At 45.9% G+C, this 24,319-nt stretch overlaps 2 protein-coding genes and 1 long non-coding RNA gene across 5 annotated transcripts in view; 2 read left to right on the forward strand and 1 right to left on the reverse strand.

The window, feature by feature from the left end:
• Window positions 1-10,484, forward strand: part of bcas3 (BCAS3, microtubule associated cell migration factor) — a 335,065-nt gene extending 324,581 nt beyond the window's left edge. For both annotated transcript variants that reach the window (XM_023961828.1, XM_011482979.2), the window contains one exon: window positions 8,734-10,484. In XM_023961828.1, the coding sequence (XP_023817596.1) occupies window positions 8,734-8,882 (149 nt within the window). In that variant the 3' untranslated portion in view covers window positions 8,883-10,484. The remainder of the gene's footprint in view (window positions 1-8,733) is intronic.
• LOC110016263 lies at window positions 738-6,849 on the reverse strand. Its single transcript, XR_002291585.2, has 3 exons — window positions 3,665-6,849; window positions 3,073-3,288; window positions 738-1,821 (listed from the first exon to the last, which is right to left on the reverse strand). It is a non-coding gene; the product is annotated as an uncharacterized LOC110016263 (long non-coding RNA).
• Window positions 10,485-16,222: 5,738 nt separating the features above from the next.
• On the forward strand, window positions 16,223-24,230 carry tbx2 (T-box 2). Of its 2 annotated transcripts, none has more exons than XM_011482980.3 (8): window positions 16,223-16,339; window positions 16,446-17,288; window positions 17,982-18,249; window positions 19,427-19,588; window positions 20,592-20,668; window positions 20,773-20,942; window positions 21,463-22,040; window positions 22,537-24,230. In XM_011482980.3, exons 2-8 carry the CDS (start codon window positions 16,930-16,932, stop codon window positions 22,984-22,986), a joined length of 2,064 nt encoding a protein of 687 aa, XP_011481282.1. In that variant the 5' UTR covers window positions 16,223-16,339; window positions 16,446-16,929; the 3' UTR covers window positions 22,987-24,230. The 2 variants fall into 2 exon arrangements, with proteins under 2 accessions (XP_011481282.1, XP_004075985.1); XM_004075937.4 differs by having other exon boundaries at window positions 19,442-19,588.
• The last annotated feature ends 89 nt before the right edge of the window (window positions 24,231-24,319 follow it).

The raw sequence follows: 24,319 nt of genomic DNA on the forward strand, positions 1-24,319 counted from the left end.
TGTTAGCACCCCTTATATACACGCTAATGAGCAGCCGCTGGGAAAGCTGTGTTCAGTTGCACGTGCTGAGCTAGTGAAGTTTTGAATATATGGTCTGAGAAGACGGGAGGAAAGTCGGTGCTCAAAGGCCTGAATTAGTCCTATCAATCATTTACTTTCTTTTTCACTTGTTCTCTAATCACATAACCTGTTGAGTATCGTGATTCATGGGTGTAGCTGCTGGCCTGTAAAGTTCAAGCATGAGGCGGTCATACATTTTCAGAGGAGAAGTCCTCTGCCTGTGAGCGGGGCACAAATATCATGTGTTGCTGAACGTAATTTAGACCCCTGGAACTAGCCAGAAGTATGTGGATGATCATATAGGCGTTTGTCAAATCAGGGTTACAGCAACTCAAGCTAAAAAGGTTGGTCGATCGACAGAGTCAATTACTGCTCAAACCAGTAATTGACTCTGAATTGATGTCTTTTAATTTGTTTTCCTGAGTGAATAATTTGCGAATTAGGAGAAAAGGTGTACACAATTGTGGAGTTAAGGCATATTGGCATTCTGTCTAATATTTAGAGCTAACAGTTGACTCCAGTTTAACCTGTCAAACTGAAACTAGTCATTGGAGAAAAATTCATCAAATGATTAAAAGGAAAAATTATTAGCCAATATGTAATTAAAAATGAGTAGGAACTCAGATGAAGACTGTTATATTACTGGTCTTAATGGATGAAGTTTGTCGACTCTGTTTTTAAACTTCTTCAAAAAGACTAAATTCAACTATTTCCTCTCTGGTTTCATTGAAGACACAATGTTTTTCAGTTTCTCTGCTTTTGAATGATGACTGCCTGCTGACTGTAGTGCACTGGTTCACTACAGTCAGGAAGGTGGGACTGCAAGCACAGGCCCCAACACCACACAGTCTGGCTGTGACAGAAGCAGCACGTCTGTATGAAAACAGTATTGTAAGAAATCCTAACTCGGAAATCAGATATTAAATGTAACAAAAATATTGGTTAATTAAGAGTTGTTATTTATTCACTTTAAAAAATACAAATCTTCAGCTTCAGCACCAGATTCTCAGGATATAAGCTCTCAGCTCATATCCTTCAGCAGCATTTTTCCTGTCATACGTGCAGAGATTCTGTATGTGATATGCGTGTCTCCATCCGTATTAATGTGTACAGAAGGGTGTGTTAAGCCTGGCTTTTCACAGTCCATCAGGATGATCTCCTGTAGATTTTAATGAGCTTTTTCCCTAATGTGAGCTCATTCCTCCAACTGGAAAGCTTTCCGTGGATTGTGCAGAACAGGCCTCATATGTTGATAATGACATGATGTCCTGTATCAAACATCTACAATATCTTTGATGATGATGTTTTCTACTGGTGTGGCTCAGCTCTAAAGTCTATTTTCTACAGCTATTCAGTTTAAGGTCCCCATGGGGATGGAGCATGCTCCCATTGACAGTGCATTAAAGGTGGGTGACCCAAAGCAAGACACCAGTTTGACACAAAATTAAACAAAACACCACACAAAATTTTTATGTTGTTAAGTTGTGGAAAGAGCATCATGCAGGAAGAACCTGAAACCTTTTTTACTGTTTAGTGATTATGCAAACCATCATCACTCCCGTGTGTTGACAAAGCAAAGTATTCTATACTCAAATGAGGCCATCTGTCTGAAAGCTAAAGCTGGGCGGAAATTGGGTCATGCAACTGGACAATGGTCTCGAGATCAGCAGCGAAAACAGCAGAAAGGCTGAGAAGAGAAGAATCATGATGTTGCATGTCCAATCCTTGACCTGATCAGAGCTCAGCAGGACCTGAGAAGAGCTGGGAAAAAGGAAAGGCCTTAAAGGTTCACACACATTTGGAAAAACAAGTCACCAGAATTCTCTACTCAAAAAAAGCTCAAATGATAAAGAAAAAAACAATATACTATTTATGTTGATCAGACATGCTTCTAAAAAAGGCATGATCTTAGAACAACTCCAGCCAAAATGTTGAAATGTAGTTACCTAGTTAGATTTGACTCATCTGTCAAATTTGGGTTGATCATTTTGCAGCACAGTAACAGGGAGAAGCTCAGAAACTGGTTCAAATTTTAGTCAGCTTTTACACGTGTGTGTGTGTGCCTGCGTGTGCATGTGTGTGTGTGTGAGTGAGTGAGAGATGGACTGACGTGAGAGCTCTAATCAGAGGCAGCTGGGGCCAACGGTGAGATTAAAGTTAAAACACAAAAACAATCAGCTGGGATAAGTATATCATCGCTATGGGTTACTGCCCCCATCCCAGTTCTCACACAGAGACGGATGAAGCGGATGGATGAGATGCTACCTGGCCTGGGTTGCACAGGCACTCTGATTAAAAGCTCCTTTGTACAGAGTTTGATCCCCGTTCTCAGTGGTGGATCCTTTCTCACCACAACAGGCAGACGACACAAACCAGCCTGGGTTCCAGGACGTTTCTCCCCGTTTCTGTTCTCACGTCAAAACACATGAGCGGGCGGCAAATGTGCTCAGAAAACTGAAGAGAAACTTGTGCTCCTGACTTTCTCATCAGAGCAGCTTCTGGATGTAGCTGTGAATCCCAAATTTACAGCAACATCATAGTCAAAGATTCTGTTGTAGAGTTGAGGCGCAGCTTTCCAAATAAAAAGCTTAGACTTTTCAGAATGAGAAACCTTCACTTCTTCTTCCAGGTTAAACGCTCTGAATTCCTTACTTTTTTGCTGTGCTTTGTTAGTTTCTTCGATGAAACAATAACCAGTCTGTGCAACAAAGTAATTTAGAATAATAATAATGGTGCAGTGTTCTGGGAATTCTTTCCGTTGTGTCGGTGAGGCTTTTGCAGTTAGAAAATGCACGATTTGCTGTTGTTTGCCTCGGAGGGTAGATTTAGCCTGTGTGTTTGTATGAAATTGAAAGTGTGTATGCTGGCGTCTGTGTGTGTTTGTGTGACACTATAAGAGGATTAAGGCCCGTTCACAGCCGAGGCTGCAGACTGAAGCATTCCCCTCAGTGTGTCAGATCAGCTGATGTGATGCTAACTTTCGCCCGTCCCGTGTGTCCCTGTTGCACTCACATGTCTCCAAAAATCGGTCACTTTTATTTCCTTCCTCGTCTTGAGAGCTCCCACCATCACCAGCTCACTGCTGCCGCCGCCTGAAACTCTGCCCTGTTATCTCCAGCTGTGGCATCCTCTGCTGTTGCACTGATAGCTTTTTCCAGCCTCACATCTTGTGCTGACTTGTCGTTTCTTTGAAGTCTGGCCATCAGGGTCGCAGGACACGGTGTCTCCCTACAGACGTAAAGCAGCAGCAGCAGAAAGGCTCCTAAGATTATTTAGCAGACGGTATCTGGGTCGAGAATGGTTTGTTTTTTTGCCATATTGTGTTCTCTTTCCACTCTCTGTCGCCATCAAGAATACGGTAGAACATCCAAACATGTTAAACTGACTCTGGTGTCCATTCTTTGTTTCTGTCTGTGTTTTTCATTAACATAAAATGAATGTCACTAAATAGAAGTACAGTTTGTATTTGTCACTTTGTTCTAATCAACTGTCAATATTGGCCAAACTCAGCAGCTGTTTCCATTTTTTTTGGCCTCCCTCCGGATCAGCATTATCTCACATCACGTTGCACAAAACCACCTCGTAAATAATCATATTACTTTACCTTGTGACATCAGCCCCAAAGGAAAGGATCGCCGTCATTAGAGCGGTGGGGGAATGCTCCGGGGACGTGAGAGGTTAAGACTTGTTGAATGGCTGGTAGGCGTCACACAATAAGGTGGATTAGGCAGCACTAGAGAGGGCCTTTGGGGCTTTACTGGGGTGTTCGGCAGCTTACAGCGCCTACAATAACACGACGCCTGTGAACAGCAGATCCAGCTGAGCAGGCTGGTGTTGGCAGAGAGCTGGGAGGGTAAGTGGCTGGGAGTGTGGATTCATGCTCTGTGGAAGTAGAAGTCAAGGAGATTCATATTCAACACACCCTGTTCTAGAGCCAGAAGTGCAGCACATCTGTCCATCAACTTTCTAAAGTCACCTTTTTCCCATGTATGGGGGTCATGGAGGTGCTGGAGCCTACGCAACAACTGGGGAACAGTTTGCCAGTCCATGCGCTTCACACTCTGAAGTTACATGTTGTCCTCGTATCCATGAGGAGAACATGTAACTTCACACAGGAAGGACCCGGCAGAGATTCGAACCAGGGCCTTCTTATGACGCCTCAATGCAGCCCAGACCATAAACAAGCCTTCTCCATGTATACAGCAGGGATGGTCTTCTTTCCTTGATAGGCTTCGTTTCTGCATCTGTAAACAAAGATCTTGTTCTTGGTTCCGTCTTATACGCTCAAAGGACAAGGTGGGATGTTTAATTATATCCTGATAGTTGAATAAAAAGGAAAATGATCACTTTCAACAAACGTTGCTGATAAGCTGATCAGACATCAGTTTCTCTTTTTGCTGCCACATCCAGAGACCTGTAAATGTGTACATTTTCTAATATGTAAAGCAGCTGTAGTCACAGGAACATCCAGCTGCTTGGAGACGTTCCAGCAGCCTTCAACATTTTTGGCTCTGATTTCTTACTAATCTCCAGAAAAACTCTCTCCTTCTCTGTCTGTTGTCCATGCTCAGTGTGGCTCAGACCATCACCAAGCAGCACCATGCATCATGCCGCCGAGAGAACAGAATTGATTTATGGTCAAATCATTTTTGGAGCACAAATCCTTAAGTCCACACTTGTTATATTAGGTTTGCTTTGTAAAATGGTTCTGTTAAACAACTACTCAACAGAAACGTCTGATTTTATGGGTTTATTTTTAGTACTTTTAATGTTTTATTATGTTTTTAATTGTTTTAGATGATTTCCCTGACTACTGTGGGTTTAACTCTCATCAACAAAGAACTACCAACAACTCCATGTTTGTAGTTCCTCGTATAATCCAAACCCTGGTAGAATGAACAACAGAGATCACCTCAGCCTGGGAGTCCTGAAGGATATAACCTGGATGTAGACTTGAGCAATTTAAAGAGGAAGAGAGTGGCACATGGGCCGTTTGCTTGATGTGGGTTTGGTTTCCTGAGCCAAAGCTAGAAGGTGTCAGTTCCTCCCACACTGGCAGGGAGAGCATCCTCGCTTCTCCAGCTCCCATCGAACCCACACGGAGGGAAAATGGCAATACAGCAGGTGATTTAAAAGACTTTCAGACCAATTGCTTTTCCTATGCAGCCCAATTTAAGTGTATTGCAGTTAGTTAGAGGCGGTGAATCCATGTCGACTTGAAGAACGGAGAGTACAGAAAAACACTCTGTACTAGAGCTAAAGAGCTAAAGCGTGGCTCACAGCAGACATACCTGCAGTGCAATCAGCTCTTATCAGGCTGTATCTGCAGACAGAAATGTTTTGGTGGTAGACTGGGCTGTTGTCGAACTGATTTCTGGATTTTATTTGAAGTCAGGAAAAAATGCATAAGGTCTATTTTGATTTAAAAAGTGTATGCCAAATTGAGTAACCTTACTTTAGGATGCTCAGCAGAGAGTTATTATCACTTGTGTTTCTACTTTTCGCACATCAACGTGACATCTTTTCAGTGTGATTATTTTATACCATAGAACTTCACTTAGAGTTTCAGTATCTCTTCTAATACCAATGACACTGAATCACAGTGGCTGGGAATCCATGTGAAGTTTCTTCTTCTATAAAGTCTGAGTGATCCTGAGAGAAGTTCAAGTCCAGAAAGTTTCTGCTTTGCTTTTAAAATCATAAATCATAAATACTGGCACTTCTATTATGAGAAATGCATGCCATGTCAGAGGAGTGTTCTTAGTTCTGTACATACAGGTGAGATCTGCTGACAGCATCTTTTGGACTCGTTATGGTCTTGAACATCAGCCTGACCGCCGGTTCATGACACTGGTTCATCCTCCTCATTCACCTCAGGGCTGCACTGATGTTTTGTCCCAACATGACTGCCGTCCGTCATGTTCGGCCACAGGACACATCCACCCCTCCAGGTTTTAATAGCTTTAAAAGGGTTATATTGGGAAAACTGGGTGGGAGGAATTAAGAGAGGGAGGGAGGCTAATTTTGTGTGACTGTCATGTATTTTTTTCTTTCTGTTCATTTGTTATGAGTATTTTATTTGTTTTTATGTGTAAAGCGCTTCTTGTTTAAACCAGAATGAAAAGCATGAATTAAATTTGAAGTCTGAAGTGAATGCGTTCTCAGCACAGTTTTAGTGTCTTTTCTATAAATATTCTACAGTTTGTTGGTGTTTGACGCTGCTGATGTCTGCAGCTGTTGATCCCTAACTGCACCATTCTGGCTTCAAAACCTGCTTTAGAGCTAAAAGCCATTTATCACTTCAGGTTCTGACATTTGACAAACACAGACACGATCATCGACTGGATCACTTTACTGTTGAACTGACAGTTTTTGTACTTCATGATAAAACAATAACTTTGCATGTCTCTCTGTGTTTAATGCACTGTGTGGGCTGAACCCTTTTGGGGGGGCAGATAGCCTCAGGTGGATCCTAAAACCACCATTTCCTCTCATCCCTCTGACAGAGTTGGGACAGAGGTTGCTTAGAACATAGTCCAGCCCCACGTTTGGAGATGATGATTGCATTCAGTAATGGAGGCAAACTGCTGAGTGTTCGTAGGACAGTGTCCACTGTCAACAGAGCGGCGAGGAGATGAAACGCCGCCCAACAGCTGCTGGACATCACTGTGCACTACATGCATCACAGTCTTCATGCTATGCTGCCACTTAAGAGCACGCTACTCCGTCCACATATCCACGGATTCGGCTTACAGCATATAATAACAGTAATGAGTTCCTGATGGAGAGATCCGGAGCGGAGCTGCCTGGTCAGCCCACCGCGGGGGGGGGGGGGGGGGGGGGCAGAATGACACCCGGAGAACAAATCCACTGAGTTCATCATGAAATGATGTTCTTCACGTGCAGCCTCCAATGGTTTTTTCAGCCTCTTTTCTAGTTTTTGTTCATTTCAAAAGTCCAGTTTGCCCTGCAGAGGTTATTGATCCCCAACAGAACTCTCTTTGACGCTAAATACAAAGTTTGTTTTCAGATAATGGGCACTTCAAACCAATTAGCTCTGTTTTGCATTCTGAGCCCATATAATGTATACTTTTACAGTGTTGTTATTTCCTCAATTAAGACTTCATTTGCAATAAAACATATTTTATTTTCATGTTTTTTATGTTCACTTCCACAGTACAGAAGACGTTCCCCAACAACATTCATTAAGATGAACAGCTAACATTAGCGGGTTAAGAATTATATCTAATAGTTTACATAGGAGAAGCATGAAATAGGAAAGAAAAAATGTGTCAAAGTGGAGGAAATGTGTTGCAGTAACCTGTAGAGCTAAAGAGGTTCTCTCATTTTAAAGAGTTTTTAAAAATAGCATCTGAAATAAAGAAGTAGTCTGAAGGTTTTCAGGTCAGGCCTTTCAACAGGAACAAATCGGGCTGTTGCTCAGAGGCCCATTGAAGCCAAAAAGCCTGATTTCAAAATAAAAAGGAGACATTCCAGAGTAACAGTGTTGGCAGAGTTTCCATTCACTCACAGGAGAAGCAGGTCATGTATTATTAAGTGTGAATGCCCCCTCAAATCCAGCCTGCAATAGTAAATTACAGGCCACATTTAAGACTGATGAGCCAAAACATTACAGTTAACCCTGCCCAGCTCCACCGGCTGCCAAAAGCCCCAACCTGCTGACGAAATGAGGCTGAGGCGAGAGCTGATGTCTGCAGCAACAACGCTAAGTCTCTGAGTCTTCTTTACATCTGAGCTGCAGCTGCCGTGGAGAAGAGCTTTCAGAGCAGATCCACAGTGTCTGTGGCTTCTCTCTATACAGACTGCACAGCAGCACTGACCATGAGTCCTCTGACCTGTGACTCACAGCTGATTTCCACTGGTCCGTCTGCGGTCCGTCTCCTTTGCATTGCATTAAAAAATAGAATGTTCATTAACCAATTGGAATGTTGACATCGCCTCAGTCACGTCTGTGTCTGACATCCATTACTCCGCAAGATTGACACATGGGTTCTATTCAGTCCATTGACGTAGCAATGTCGCGGCAAAAAGCCGGACAAACGGAAAACAGTTCCATGTTTCAAAGTAAATATTTCTGTTGTACTTTCAAAATAAAACTTGAAAAAAATGGAAGTCATATTTAAGGTGACATGCCCACGCAATAACGCATGTTCACACAGCAGATAACACCGCCGTCCATTCTAGCCGTGGATGACAAAAGTTTAATTTTGGAAGTACAAAAACGTGACATCGTTTATGACACAAAACATGCGTTTCACAAGGACTCAGCGAGGAAGGAGAGGGCACGGGGCCTGAGTCCTTACGTTTTGGATGAGCGAGAAGAGCTGAATGAACTACTCGACACGGGGGTGACGGGACAAACCACTCCTCTGAGAGCCACGGGGGACAGACTGGAGACGCAACAGAGACCATGTAAACTATGTGACGGTCGTAAGACAGACTCCCCACTTAACGCAATGGAGACACAACTCAATGGAGACGCAGCGCAGACGGGCCAGTGTAACTCTGGGGTCAGAGGTTTCAGCGTTGGGTCCCTCTGGTGTCTCCATGTTTCTCTGCTAGAAGACCGTTGGAGGGATGTTGTAGGAACAGCCAGAGGTTTTTTAACTGTGATCCTGACTGAGTGGTCTTTCTGTGTCTCTGTCCCTGCAGAGCTGCAGAGGGAGGGAAGCATTGAGACCCTGAGCAACAGCTCGGGCTCCACCAGCGGCAGCATCCCACGCAACTTTGAAGGATACCGCTCCCCGTTGCCCACCAATGAGAGCCAGCCTCTGAGCCTCTTCCCTACCAACTTCCCCTAGAGTTCCACTCCCTGCCTGACCCCGCCCCCCTCCTCCTTCCAGCCGGTTTTACCCCAGACACGCCCACTGGTCTACCTGAAGTTAATTCTTTGTGTTTCTGTTCAACTGGCCCATGTGTGGCTGCTTGTAAACTCAGTGGACGTCCAGCTACATGAGGTTTTCCTCTTCTGAAGTTTGAATACAGAGATTTTTGAAATGTTGAAAGACTTCTTCAAGATTTGTCCAGTTTTAATCCCACAATCATTCCCAAAATAAAAGATAATTGTTTACCCCTTAAATGTCCCTAAAACGGGTAGCAGGGATCAGATACTCTGCAGGTTAAAGACAAAACAGTGTGCACTCACAGAGATAGAAACCTATAAAACCGTCTTTATAGCAAATCTTAAACTCATAATGATGCAGAGAAATATTATCTGTTTATTTTTTGAAGCAAAATGTAAAAAATCAATAAAAGCACAGGGTTTAAGAGTTCAAGCAGCTGAATTCAGCTCATGCTGGAAAGCCCTAACCGTCACATGACCCATGCAGAGCTCTGTGTGCACATGAGCAGCAGGAAGACACAAGTGTTAGACGTTTTTAGTGCAGGTTCCTCTAAAAGCTTCACAATCCAGCAGGCAACAGGCAATCTGAGTGTCTTCCAGAGTTGTTGAAACAGCCGCAAAGCTCAAACACTCACAATAATGATCCACGTTGCTTCTTGTGAAACTGTTTTGTGATTTGGAAACTTTTTTCGTCTCCACTTTATTGGTGTGGGGCTTAAAGGACTTTCAAAGTGTTTGTGCACATATTCTCCATCAGGATCCATTAATAATAATTCCACATTTCTTAGAATGATTTTTAAAACTGCTTTGTACAAATTTAAAAACAAGAGCCTCCTGTTTGTGACGTCCCTGGCTCCCCCCTCACTCACTCCTTACCTTGGTTTGAAGATGCAGCTCCGCAGGAAGGAGGTTCCCCAAACTCATCAGCATCGGCACATTTGTGGGGGAGGAATAGCCGCCGTTTGTGTTCCAGAGAGAGTTGTGCAGCAGCTCCCCGTCTCCTCAGTGTGCGCTTGCATGTGATGCTGCCCTCATGGTTCTTACTTAATGTTTTTTGATTGAATTAGCTTCTTTCATGCCCTTGATTTTATGGAATTACATTTGACAAAAGAAGCCGTAATTATGTGACGCTATGATTGCTTTGGAGGAGTAATTTTGATGTTTACAGAATAATTGAGATGTGTCTTTTCCCAATCATTCTGATGTATCGCCCACTAAGTCTTTCTGCAAACGAAATTTTAATTCTGCAGGTTCGGAGGCCTCTTTCTCTGGATTTTGTACAGAAACAAATTTTGACCAAAATATAAATTCTGCCTTTTGTGCTGTATTTAGTTGTAGCAAAAATATTGAGTGATAATCTGAAATGTGGCAGCCTCTCTGCTGCAGAATGAAAGGGGAGTTCACAGACTGACTGTCGTTCTCAAAGTGGACTTCCAGCATGTGGAGGTTTCCTCACCTGTGGACAGACCCTGAATCTTCTAACTCACAGAAAAGGCTTGTTGTTGATGTTACTGTTTCCAGCTATCATGCAATAAAAACTAATTAAAAGTTAAAAGAATAAGTGTCTCCTCTGTTTTCTCCTCCTTCTACACTTTTCAGCCACTGGGGTGACCATTAGCTCTCAGCACAGCTGCTAATTACTACCATATTTTTTAACAGGCAGTAAATAGTTTAAGGGACTTTTTATGGCCAGCTCTTACTTCTTAAAGAGTCAAGAAAAAGTCTGACCGCATTTGTAGCTTTACCATAAAACACTTTTTGTCATGTTTTCACTCAGTATTTCTCTTTGGTGCATTTTGGTTTCTGAATATGTCCAGAAGTCTTGGAAGCAAAGGGAGGTGGTGCCACAGCAGCAGAGACAGCCTGAAAGAGTCTCTTTACTACTGGATGCTTGAAGCACTTTGAAGCAAGACAGAAACCACATTCTGCTATCAAAAAGGTTTTTTATTTCAAGGTCTCACAAACACTTTTTTGTCTTATCAAAAAATGTACCATTCTAAAAATCTATTTTTTTTTTTTTGGGTAAAATTGGGTCTTGCTCACTGATTCTGGACTCCAGAACCGCCTCTTGAAGGAGCTGCTGGAACCTACAGAGTCCAGAACACGGACCTCCTGCGTGCAGTGGCGTGATCCCTGAAGGTCCCCAGCAGCTAGAATATGGCAGAAGAATAAAAACGTGTCTTCATTAACGGATGTGGGAGCGGCCATCCCTCCATTTCTGAACATCTGCTCACAGGTTCAGCTCCAGCTCCAGCAGAGGGAGGTCAGAGCAGGTTTTTCCTCAGGTCTAAATAAGTCATCCTGTATTGTTTGTAACAGGCTTCTTTTCCACAATCATTCTTCGTACATGAACTCACTCTTTTGAAGCTCTCCCCAGTGCCTTGGTGACCTCCGTTTTCTCAGGAAGGACCTGCAGCAGGTTTGTTTGGAGGTTTTTCAAGGTGCAGTGTAAAACACACCTTTCCTTGTAGAACAGCTGACACCTGCAGGCTCCTTCGAACATGTTTAACCTGGATCCGACTTGTGTGGATTCATTCCTCCGTATTTATTTTCATTATAAGCCATGGCTTTAAATTGTTCTAATTCCTGCTAAAACGGAGGGAATGTGATGGGAACAGCAGTGACATCCCAACCAAAAATGGTGAGCAGGTCAGCTGTACAGACACATAAGAATATAAGATCAACGTTTTAAAAAGGCTGTGACAGTCACGCACAGAGACAGAGTACCTGAGAGGAAGCCTGAACGTCTCCTCACCTGATCCCGTATCTGAAGCTTTTACTCGGGACCACCGGGGCTGTTCGGTCAGGGAATTGCGTTAGAGGAGGAGAGGCTCCTGAACACTTGCGTAAAACACAAATCAAAGTGAGGAACAGGTGGATTCTGACAGATAAGATCCTACCTGCAGCAGAAGATGTGGGCGGCGTGGCGCGTGCGCAGAGAGCTCGGGTGGCTCCGGGGGATTTCTGGTGGATAAAATAATGACTTTTCAGAAGGAGGAGTCAACAGCCCAAACCTGCCTTCGAGTCATCGTGAGCTGTTGAGATGATCTGAGTTCCCGCTGCTTTTGTGTTTTCACGCATGCAGCAGCGGGGTTTTCTGTCCTTTCAGTTGTGACATGAACTCAGTCTTTAAAGAAGGGTTTTCTCAGGTGAGCAGGTGTCTCTGCATATTCCTCCTATGTCTTTACTGAGACAGGTTCACATATTTGAAGATTCCCCGATTTTAATACTGACAGACATTTCAATGCAACACGCGCAAAAAGCGAGAAGGCGCGCGCGCTGCAGCGTCTGTTTCTTATGTTCAATGCGAATACCCGAATGTCTCCTCTGCTGCACCCGCCCAGATAACGCAGGAGGCACCTCAAGGCACGAGATAAATGCCAGACATGCAAAGAACAGAAGCAGGGGCAAATTACATTTGCGCACAGCCACAGCGCAGGTCTGCGGGTCGTTTTCAGGTCAGAAGAAACTGTTTCCACGACTTCAGGGTGATCAATAAAAAATACTTTATTGTAATTAACAAACAGTTTGAAATAAATCGAATCAAAATTAAGAAGCTAAGTGCATTATTTTATCAAGAAAACTGAATCAATTCATTTCTGAATTTCACTGGAACGCATTTAGACTCATATCCGTCTGCGGACGCAACTGCCCCCCAGTTTAATTCTATGGGGGTCTGATCACACTCACCTCTATTCCCGCGCGCCAGTGCTCACTATTTGACGCTTATTTGTATTTTCTTTTAAGCCTGATTTCCCCTCTTTTCCGTTAGATATAGCCACATAATTTTTAAAAGTCTATCAAGAGAAGCTCCCTGCAGGTTTCAGTGTGGACGTGGGTTCGGATGCCTGTTGAGGTCTGCGCGCGCAGGAGCAGCAGCGGAGGCCTGCAGGTAGTTTGTGCTGCTAATGTGATTCTGTGTTCCCGGCGCTGCAGCTGCGCGCGCTGCTTCTGCGCGCTGTCAACACATCTGCAGAGCAGACTGGCTCGGTTCTGCTCAGGAACACCAACACTATTCATGTTCTCTTGAAAATAAGTACAAAATTAGTAAGAGGCACAAATACTAGAAAAGACAAGAAAAACGAGAACATTGTATTGTGTCCTGCACTAAATAGACACACACACACACACACACACACACACGCACACACACACACACACGGTTGTTCTCATCCCCCGACTCGTAACAGCCTGGAAACGTTTCTTTAATTTAGTTACAACTTTTTAGGTTAAACTCCCAAAGAAAAAATCCACCCAAAAGCAAGATAAGTTTTTTCTCAGACTCTTTTCAGAAAATTCATTTTGAAAGAGTCGATTTTTCATTTCACAGAGTAGGACTCGTTCATAAAAAATAAAAAAAACACTGACGAGCTTTTATTTGACAATAAACAAGGGTTTTAATGAAGATGATCACATGGAGCTCAGAGCGCGCAACCCAACTAGAAACAACGGAGATAATAAATAACATTTTATCCTATTTTGAAATTTGATTTTAATGGACAAATAACACGCGCATACACGCACACACAATGAATAAAAAAGTTTGTCCTCGAGGAAGTTCTCAAACATCATTGGTGACACTTTACCACTATCGTGGATTGTAACGGGAGTTTTTAGGTGTGTCATTCACACCGGCCGCACGCAGCTGCGTGGATTCAGAGTCACGTGACGGTATCTGTTCTTAAAAAGGCCCCAAACGGTTCCTGACGGAGAGGGATTTTGGTTTCTGTGGGGACAGGAGAATCTGATCGGCCCTGCTGCTGTCACCTCCTCAGCTTCTGTGGACCACTATAGTATAGGTGCTCCGCCTGGCCTCCCACCTGTTAGTCAGACCTAAACGGCAGTTCCCACGCGGGAGTTTGCATGGTAACCGGATCTGAGTAGAAGTAGTTTGGGTTTGTCATGAAGTCAGATCTAGAGAAAATGTTTTTGTGACAGCAGAACCTGATCGCAAAGCAGCATCTCCGCTGCTCCAAACAAGGGGAGCGTGCGCTTCACTGTGAGGGACAGGCTGGGAAATGCTAGACTTTTCCACAAGTCAGCACTGACATGTGCCATCGGGCAGAGGAGGAAGTGGAGGAGTTGAAGAGAGGAGTGAAAGGAGGAGGGAAGGACAGAATGGGGAGAAGGAGGAGGAGAGGGCCGCTGGTCGCCGGGCTTCCATGTGACAAGAGGAAATATGAGGGACTTTGACAGGTCTTAAACGGTCTGGCGCCAAGGCCTCAGTCTAGCCGCTAAATATAGCCGGAGAGATGATGCAGGGAGATGGGAGGAGAAGATGGAGAGATGTAAGGAAGAAGGGAACAATGTGTAGGAGAGGGGAAAAAACAATACTCGATTCTAAACGAACATGGCGCAAAACGGTCCGGTTTGTTGTAATTAGAGCGTCTGTAAAGCGGATGTGGAGCCAAATCATCGGGAAGGAAGACGCTTTTGACGCACTTTTTCACATCTGTAAGTGCTGTGCGCAGTATTGAGCGGGCGCGTCAAGGGCACGGAAAAAACACAAAATGTGGAGCTGAGAAGCACGAACTCTCCTCTAATTTGAGCCCAGGTTCAGGCTGGGGGGCAACATACACGCATTCATGTCTCTCATCCGCGCCGCAGATCTTCTGTCTCATTTTGTCTGATTAGAATAGTTTTTCTTAGACAAGTTTTCAACATGCAAACACCCGTAAGAGCTTTTCTTTGTGGTTTACTGATTCTTTAACAGCTGAAACATTCTTCCCTCGCTCAGAACAAGTGCAGAGAGCATATTTCCTGCCTGCTGTTATGAATCCCCGGCACAGAGGATGTGCTAATCTGTCAGTGCAGCGCCCCAAGAATTACCAGCAGCTCGGAGCAGTCCTTCCACTTAATGACTTTTAAATCGCGCGTAATGGAGGCTTCTGTGCCGTTGAAGGCGCAGAACAAATAAATGGTGACTAATTTGCACAAGAATTGTTGATACAATTATCCTGTTGTGAGTATTCTGGGAGAAAAACCATTATCCACGTCCATATGCCACGGTTCTTTTTCTCTTTCAGTCAATAGTGCGCAGCCGCAGCATAGGAGCCCGGTCTGGTCAAGTGCACAACATAAAGAAATCAAAGAAACATTTTGCCAAATGTCGGCTGAGGATGTCTGCGCTCTGAAGTTGAGTTCGGGTGGTTCTAGAATGACCCAGAAGCGCCAGCGCGCGCTCTGCATGCGGTGCGGCGGGCGGCGCTCGGTTCTTGTCGGCCTGCTGGCTCTCTGGATGCCGAGCAACAAGTGTGCACCGCCGAACAGAAGCGCCAAAGTGTCGCGCTCTGACAGTGTTTCACATCTTTGTCTGCAGCAGAACATCCTCATGTTCTCAGACCAAAATCAAGCATTGTCTATTAATTCATAAAAGATTAGCGCAAAATTTGAAAAAATGTTCAGTGCTGCGGGCGGCGGTGAAGGTGAGACTCGCTCCATGATTGTTTTGTTAAACAAAATGACGAAAACGAAGTTGGCAGAGATTCCAGTCTTCACTAAGTGTTGACTAGAGCAGGACAGAGACGCGGATGAGTGTTGGGGCGCCAGGACGGGAACAGGCAACACTTCAGGGAAAATCTAAAGAGACAATAGATTGTTCTTATTGTGGCGCATCCGCAGACTGGCGCCGAGCTGCTGTCTAACAAACGGAGTCCAAGTTAATCAGGCGCTGGACTTTTCTAAGGGAGCAGAGTGTGGGGAGGCGGGCGGGAGGGGCCCCGCACTGTCCCCCAGTTTGACAACGTGCCGCTCCGGCCTGCACTGAACCCCGATCTAAATCACTGCGTCTGTTTGATGGGTAACAGACGATTGGCACTCGGACGCGCAGCTGTAAACTCAACTCTATCTGCATCAAATCTCTGCGGTTTGTCTGAAGACTGCACTCACCGCGCTCTTCCTCTCTGAACGCGCAGTCAGAGCTCATCTGGTTTCCTCTTTTTATTTTCTTTTTCTCTGCGCAGTTTCGGTGTTTGCTCCTCCAGACTGCGCTCCTGCGCGGCTGCCTCCCCGTCAGGCCGATCAGGAAGACGCGCAGAGAAGCACCTCCCGCAGGGGGGAGCCGGAGCTGTCTGAGGCTGGGAGCGCCGCCTGGGCGAGTGTGAGGCAAATCCAGGCTGAGCGTCAAAACAGCCCACATCACAGCCAGTGTGTTAGCCTACAGAGAGCGACCGGGCAGGAGCAGCAGCTGTGAGTGAGGCGCTCTGGCAGACAGAGGGAGCGTGGACGCGGCTCCTCTGTGGAGGTGAGCTGTGGACAGCCGCTCTGGCAGACAGAGGGGAGCGTGGACGCGGCTCCTCAGTCTGTGGACAGCTCGGCTTTTCCGGAGGCGACATTGCACAAACGCAAGCCGAGAGAGGTGATGCCTCCACCGGCCAAGAAGTGCGGGCTGAGCCGGTGTTTGGATTGGAAGTGGGGGTGGGATTTCCCGATCTTTCCTGTCATTGGTTAATATTTTATTCTGTTGACATGTTTTCTTACTGCTAATGCTTCCGACACCTTCTTGTCCCCCCTCCCCTCTCAGAGTCTGGCCGGAGCTGTCAGAACCACGCCTATAGGGGCCTACAATTGGTCCAGAAAGCGTAAAATCAGCAATCAGAGGGGCTTGGTTCATTAGTGTTGGGGATGAAGGCAGGAAGGACATGTGAGATAGTAACAGATCTGCAGTGAACGGAGCCACATCTCTCCAGTCCGAGAGGGATGACTGAAGCAGAGAAGCAGCTCATTCCTGAGAGAGGCGCGCTGCGCAGCCCGGCTCTGCCGTCACAGCGCGGCTCCTGCTGAAGCTCAGCGGACGAGCTGGAGGAAAAGCTCTGGACTGGAGCAGCGACTCTTACTCAGCTGCCGTTTCAGTCCCGCGACACACTGACTGAGCGACCGGCGGGCCGCCGTGCGCCTCCACGCCGCTTCGCCAAAAGAGCTCGACAGACGCGGATCTAATCCGCCTTGAACCCGGAGGAAGATACCACTGACACGTCCATCGTTTCACGGTTTTTGTGGATGCACCGATGAGAGATCCAGTTTTTACAGGGACTGCAATGGCTTATCACCCTTTCCACGCGCACCGGCCGACTGACTTCCCCATGTCCGCCTTTCTGGCGGCCGCGCAGCCTTCCTTCTTCCCGGCGCTCAGCCTGCCTCCCGGGGCTCTCACCAAGCCCATCCCGGATCACGGCCTGAGCGGGGCGGCGGAGGCTGGGCTGCACCCGGCTCTGAGCCACCATCAGGCGGCTCATCTGCGTGGTATGAAAAGTCTAGAGCCCGAGGAGGAAGTAGACGACGACCCCAAAGTAACACTGGAAGCCAAGGATCTGTGGGACCAGTTTCACAAACTCGGAACAGAGATGGTTATAACCAAATCCGGAAGGTAGGAATCACAGGGGAAAAAAAGCTTTTGTTCTCCTAAATGCACCCAAATGAGTTTTTCTATTTGTTTAGCCAGAAAATAACCGTAATATTTCCACTATAGGCCGCTAAAATCAAATCTAAAGCAATAGTAACATCTGTTGGTCTGGTGGACAGGCCTTTTCTCTGGTCCACAGATTATCAGTCTGTTGCAAAAATATTTTTGATTCTAGAGAAGAAACAAAAATCTGTCTGAACACAAAGCAGAGGAACAAACACTGCAGTGAAAAGGCAGATTTTAGACATTTGTTTTCATGCGTGGAGGCAAAATTTACCACCAGAAAAAAGTCGAATCTATTCGGAATGATTTTAATTTCTCTCTCTACGATCAAAGTGAATTTTTGTGATTTTGTGTCTGTGTGTGTGTGTGTCCGTGTGTGTGTGTGTGTGTGTGTGTGTGTGTGTAAGGGGTTCAGTGCTGTTATCAGGTTTTATCTCCTGAAGGCAGCAGGGCTTCTGGCGTTTCTAAAGCGGCTGTCACTTCAAAAAGCTGCTTATTTGTGGTCATAAATGTGCAACTCCGTTTTGGCCGGGAAAGCGCGCCCGCAGAGGCTGACGGACTCACGGAGGCCTTTTCTGCGTCTGTGGCGTGAATGTCCCAACCCACCAGCGTGTCCGTAGCGCGTGTCTGACCCACGCCTGTGTGTGTCTGCAGGAGGATGTTCCCCCCATTCAAAGTGCGAATAAACGGCCTGGATAAAAAAGCCAAATACATCCTGCTGATGGACATCGTGGCGGCCGACGACTGCCGCTACAAGTTCCACAACTCCCGCTGGATGGTGGCGGGGAAGGCCGACCCGGAGATGCCCAAGAGGATGTACATCCACCCGGACAGCCCGGCCACCGGAGAGCAGTGGATGGCCAAGCCTGTAGCCTTCCACAAGCTCAAGCTGACCAACAACATCTCGGATAAACACGGATTTGTGAGTACAGCCTTTATTTCTGTTTCTGTTTTGCTACAGTAACCTACATAAATAACTACATTCATTTAAAAACACAAACTAAAGTCTGGCGTTACGTTTGACCCTGCAGCCGGAAGAAGAAACACACACAGGCGGAACACTGCTGACACAAAAAACAGAAAGGAATATTATTTTGATGCAAAGGCGTTGCAGAAATATTATTCAAGCCTACATAGAATCATAGGCGTGTGGATGAGACACCCTCGTGTCTATAGCTGTTGACACTTTGTCGCCACTCGTGTTCCAGGCGCTGCTGACACGCACGGAGCTAATGTTTCCCTGCAGCTCACAGAGTATTATCAGCCGGCTGAATCCCCCCCCCCCCTGCTTCAGTCAGAGCTCCCCACTGCTGCGGGCCTGCGGAGCGGACAGCCAGGCAGACAAACAGGCAGACAGGCAGGCAGGCAGGCAGGAGAAAGCTCCGGCTGAAACAGAGGCTCCAACAAAAACGACTTGTCCGAGCCTGATCAGCTGTGCACCAACGTACAGCACAATAACAATTTACAGGAAATTGTGCTGAATTTTCAAATATTGTAGTGTAGAATAATCTAATGGATAAGATATTGCTCTATTAAAATTGTTTTGAGGACATTTAACCATTCAGTCCTCTTCAAAATTTAGAATGCATGTTTTCCACTCGTTTGCACTTTTCATTTTTGTTAAAAAAAAACCGAAAAAATCTAAAGCATATTTTAGTATTTCCACATATGAATACATTGTTACCGACTAAAATATGCGTGAAGGGTCTTTTCTGAGTAGAATGCTTGTTTCTGTTCTGGATAATGTCCTAAAAATGTTATCATTGTTTATTTTGGTTTATATTTTATGCATAGTAAATTTTTGACTCTGGTCTTTTTTAATACAACGATTTTTTTCAATGACTAAATGTTTGTTATATGTTACAAATAAAATTAAGCCGTTGATTTTTAAATAAATGACACAAATGTGTTGTTTCAATTTTTCATGTTTTAATGTGGATCTGATGTGCGCGTTAGCCGTGCCATGTGTGGCCTGCTCGACTTTAGGACTAGGTCCGGCGCTAATTACAGAGCAGTGGCTGTATTTGAGTGGAGTGAGAGTGAAGCTGGTGATTAAACATCCTGCAGAAACAAAAACACGCTGTTTATTCACTCCAAAGCTTTGCTCCATGCAGACCATCCTGAACTCCATGCACAAGTATCAGCCCAGGTTCCACATTGTGCGGGCCAACGACATCCTGAAGCTCCCCTACAGCACCTTCCGCACCTACGTTTTCCCGGAGACCGAGTTCGTGGCCGTGACGGCGTATCAGAACGACAAGGTGAGTTCACGCTGCGCGCACGACCTCCGTCCTACCCCAGCGGTTTGCGTAATAAATGCCCTATATGCGCCCCCTCCCCCGCCACCAAACCCCTAAGACTTAATCTGATTTTGTAGGTCGCCTAATTTCCCTGCTGAGGACTCCCATGTCCCACTTGATTTTTTTAATTGGCGCCGTGCTTGGAATTTGAAGGCTGCGCAGAAATGTCTGCTTGTGGTTCCTCTGCGTCCTTTTAGCTCTTCCTGCGCTCAAACAGCTTCAGAGATGGAGTAAAAACGCGATGTTTGTTGTGATGCAATATGGTGGCAGCTGTATACTCACTAAAGCGGAAATGGAAAGAAAGACGCTGGAGTTATTGTTAGTATAATTTTTAAAAGAAATATATAACGTATACGGGCACGCGCCCCGGCCCATGCACTTCTGCTCTTCATGGCGGAGCTAATTAGGGCTCGTGTCCTGGGCGCGGGGTTCTCTCCGTCGTAAAAGTTTATAGCAATGAGTCAGCATCGATTAGAGGCTGTTAAAATGGTCCGGTCACCCTGCAGCCAGAGTGGACAGATGCCACTTCAGCTGCGCATTGAGGCAGACAGACAGGCAGACTGAGGGCCTGCAGGAGCCGGGAGCCACAGTAGCCCTTGCGTCGCTCCTCGCACCGCACCCACCCCAAACAGTGGGCTGGTCCACACCAGGATGCGGTGCGGATCCCGACCGCAATATTAATTATTGATATGCAGGCATCTGCTCAAGTGTTGCGCCTCCTGCCTGCTCCTCCTCGGGTTGGGGGGCTTGTGTGGCCTCATCGATGAGGATTTAGCGACAGAATGTTTCTCCGGGGGCTGATGAAAATTACGCTCCATCACTGCGCTCTCATTACTGATGCGGCTCCCGCCCGAGTGTTAATGCGAACGCGCCGTTTGCCCGCGTGGACAGTGCGTGATGGGAGTGTCAGCTGTGCGCTGCTGCTGTGGTTTAATATAAATCCCTCTCGTTTATCGGTGGACAGATAACGCAGCTGAAGATTGACAACAACCCATTTGCCAAAGGATTCAGGGACACGGGAAACGGGAGGAGAGAAAAAAGGTAAGCCCAGTGCTGAGCACCTGTGCAGCCATTGCGCGTGCGCACAACGTTTGAATTTTTTTTAAACATTTTATTTCATTTTATTTTGTTGTATTTTATTGCAGAAAGCAGCTCACCATGCCGTCACTGCGCATGTATGAAGACCAGTGCAAGGCGGACCGAGAAGGTGCAGACTCCGACGCTTCGTCCAGTGAGCCTCCGGCCGGCAGGGACGCCGTCCACTCCCCGGTGGGTGGTGGGACCAGCCCGCTCAGGTTCAGCAGGCCCAGCCGTGGTGAGACACTTCCTGTTCTGGTTTTAGCCTTTGTTTTTTACGGAAGAGGCAAATAATAATTAAATAAAGCCATATTATTGGAAATGTTTAACTTAAAAAACAAAACACATAAGAAAAATAATTCATACCTATTATAATTATTATTATTTATATAGCACTTTTTATACATTATGCAATGCAAAGTTCTGCACACCAAAAATACATTACTACTATTAGTGCTGTTGTTTATGTTAGGCTTCTATTATCAGATGTGCTCTAATCATGGAAGGATTTTTTTTAAAGAGTCTGCTTGTTTGCTGGTTTGAACATAATCAAGCTGTCAGACTTTTCACAAAAACTGTCACCTTCTTTACTGAAAGTTGTAGATGACCTAAATACGTTAGAGTCCTATAGAGGATTGGCTATTTCTGAAAGACACACGTACGAGAGCATTCTGATAGTCTGAAAAAAGGGTCAGCTCTATTGTCAAAACTTTAAAAAAAGAAAACTCATTGAAAACTTGTCACTTTTTACCTTTCAGATGAAAAAACGTGCACTGACAGTGAACAAGAGCTGGAGCATCACGATGAACACGGCTCCAACAGCCCGGGAACTGAGCCCATGTCGCCCTACAGCTCCAGGTGTGAGGAACGTGTGAGGGAAAGAGCAAGTGCTGAAAAGAAGGATGATTCCATTTTTAGTATAAGGAACCTGGAGAAGGACAAAACGGAGAGCAGGCACAGGAAGGACACTACGGACGCGCTCACAAAGGACTCAGAGAGTGGAGGCATTAGTGCCAGTAAGGACACTTTCTCCCCTCTAGTGGTCCAAACGGAGAGCCCCTCACACTTCAGCCCCAGTCACTTACAAAGCCTGGCTCTGTCTGGTCTTCACAGCCAGCAGTTCTTTAACCCTCTGAACGCCGGATCACCACTGTTGTTTCACCCAGGGCAATTTGCAATGGCCCCTGGAGCATTTTCTGCCATGGGCATGGGGCATCTACTGGCCTCTGTTTCAGGAGCAAGCGCTTTGGAAAACGGCAGTCTCTCTGCCCAAAGCACAGGAGGAACCCCAAACCCCTTCCCCTTCCATCTGTCTCAGCACATGCTCGCCTCTCAGGTACGGAGTCTCCTTCAGTCTCAAGGGTTTTGTTTACTCCTACACCTGTTGCTCTAAATGAAAGGAAAGAGACGGGAAATGTAGCGTTCAAGGCTCTGTGTGCAGACCATGTTTTTACCTTAAACTGCCAGAAATGGGCCTGCTTACAAGATCCCCTCTGAAAGAAAATGTGTGCTTCGCGTCAGGAAGACAGCAGATAGTTTGACATTTTAAAATGAAACTGGATAATTTCATTAAAGAATGGTCATAAATTAAAAACTCGTTTATTAGGCCCTCATAATTATACTTTAAACAGCCTTAAATCAGTATCGGAGATATTTGTTTACATTTGGCACTTTCTCAAAGTGGATTGAAATATTTATGCTAACCATGCTGAATGAAGTTTTGAGAAAAAATATTAAAGGTGTCTTTTTATTACCGACAGGAAGGTGTTTTACTTGTCTACTTGTCTGAAATAAGTGATCTGCAGCTAAGTCTTTCTTTTTCTTTTGTACAGGGCATTCCTATGCCTCCATTTGGGGGTCTTTTCCCGTACCCCTACACCTACATGGCAGCCGCTGCAGCTGCAGCCTCCGCCTCAGCTCTCCCTGCCTCCAGCACGTCCAGCCCACTCTCCAGGAACCCCTTTCTGGGCTCGACCCGGCCACGTCTCCGCTTTAACCCCTACCAGCTCCCCATGTCGCTGTCCCAGAGCTCCACCCTGCTCACCACAGGCCTGCCTGGCAGCCTGAATCTGGCCTCAGAGACCTCCAAGCCCGGCAGCAGGGAGGGCAGCCCAGCTCCAGAGCACCACAGCACCCACAAGACGGGAGGCTCCAGTGGAAGAGCGGCATCTCCCAAACCCTCCATGAAGGACTCTGTGAACGAGCTGCAGAGTATCCAGAGACTGGTGAGCGGCCTGGAGAGCCAGAGGGAGCCCTCCCCAAACACTGATTCCCCCAAGTGATCCAGGCCCAAAGCTTGGGATGAACACGAGGCTTGAAAACCAGAGGACAATACGTGCAAATGTCCTGTACAGCACATCACAGAGACTGAGAGGAGGGTGGGACGACGGGAGGGGGGGGTCGATGGAGGCTGATTACAAACGGTTTTTGGAACAAAGCTTCAGGTAGACAAAAATGTAGTCCAAATGATTATATTTAACCATTTAAACACACTCACACGCATGGAAGGTTTGCTCTGAGGCTGCGCTGGAGAGCCTCCCTCAATGTGTGCAGGGTCAGCAGCTGCTGAAGGTTGTGTGTCCGTGTTTGGTCTGAAAGGGGGGGGGGGTCTGCTGATTAAATCAGGGGGAAAACAGGAAATTATCCAGAAAAGTGCAACGATACAAACGAGAGCTAGAGCTAGTTTTATGTTATTTGACTTTAAAAAACAAGAACCACTTGAGTTGGAGGAAGAGGAACAGCTCGAAAAAGGAAAAGCATCCAGTCATGAACCACGCGGGACCCCTCTGGGGCCTCACGCATCTGTGCGACCTGTCTGAGCCTGCAGCTCCACGCACGACTTTTCCTCACTTGAAGCATCCAAGTCCCGCTCCTCTCCCACGAACCGAGGCTGGAGCGGAGCCGCGTGGCGCCGTGGGCCGGTCTGACCATTTCAAAAAGAGGGGGGGGGGGGGGGGGCGTTTGCGACTGGGAGGAAAACACACACCTGTCACTTCTTGCCAGAAATATTATTTCTGAACTATTTATGTAATTAAGAAAATCTGTAAATAAAGCTAAGATCCAAGAATATGCAATTGGTATTAATTTATTTAAAACTGTATATTAGCCTGTACATATTTCCGTGGAAGCTGTCCCTTCTTTATTTCCCTCATGCCCATTTCTCCCGTTTTACATGAATATAAACTGTAAATTGAAGTTATGTAGCCGCTGGTTTGGAAATGCTGTATGAAGCATCGCTGGTTTTATGGCATTTCTTTCTTTGTTTTGTTTTTTTTAGCAGACATGTGTGTGCCATGTTTTAGTTCACATCCACTAACAGACAAAGGAAAGGAAAGATAACAACAACAAACCACCTCAGGTTACTTCTTTGACTCCAGTGTGGAGACAGAGCAGTTCCTCCTTCTGGGCGCAGCGTTCACACTCAGAACCGTTCTGTGTTGTTTCTGCTGGTTGTCCCCGTCTATCTTTCTATTCCCTTTATTTTTTATTGTCTTACAATTTCAATAAAAGTATCGTTGTGCTAAAAGTTTGCATTTTAATGATCATCATCATCATTTTTATTTTTTTAACTAAAAAAGAAACGGAGTCGTTGGAATCACGCGTGGACTTCTTGTT

The sequence above is a fragment of the Oryzias latipes genome, chromosome 13, assembly GCF_002234675.1.
Source record: "Oryzias latipes chromosome 13, ASM223467v1".
NCBI classification, from domain to species: domain Eukaryota; kingdom Metazoa; phylum Chordata; class Actinopteri; order Beloniformes; family Adrianichthyidae; genus Oryzias; species Oryzias latipes.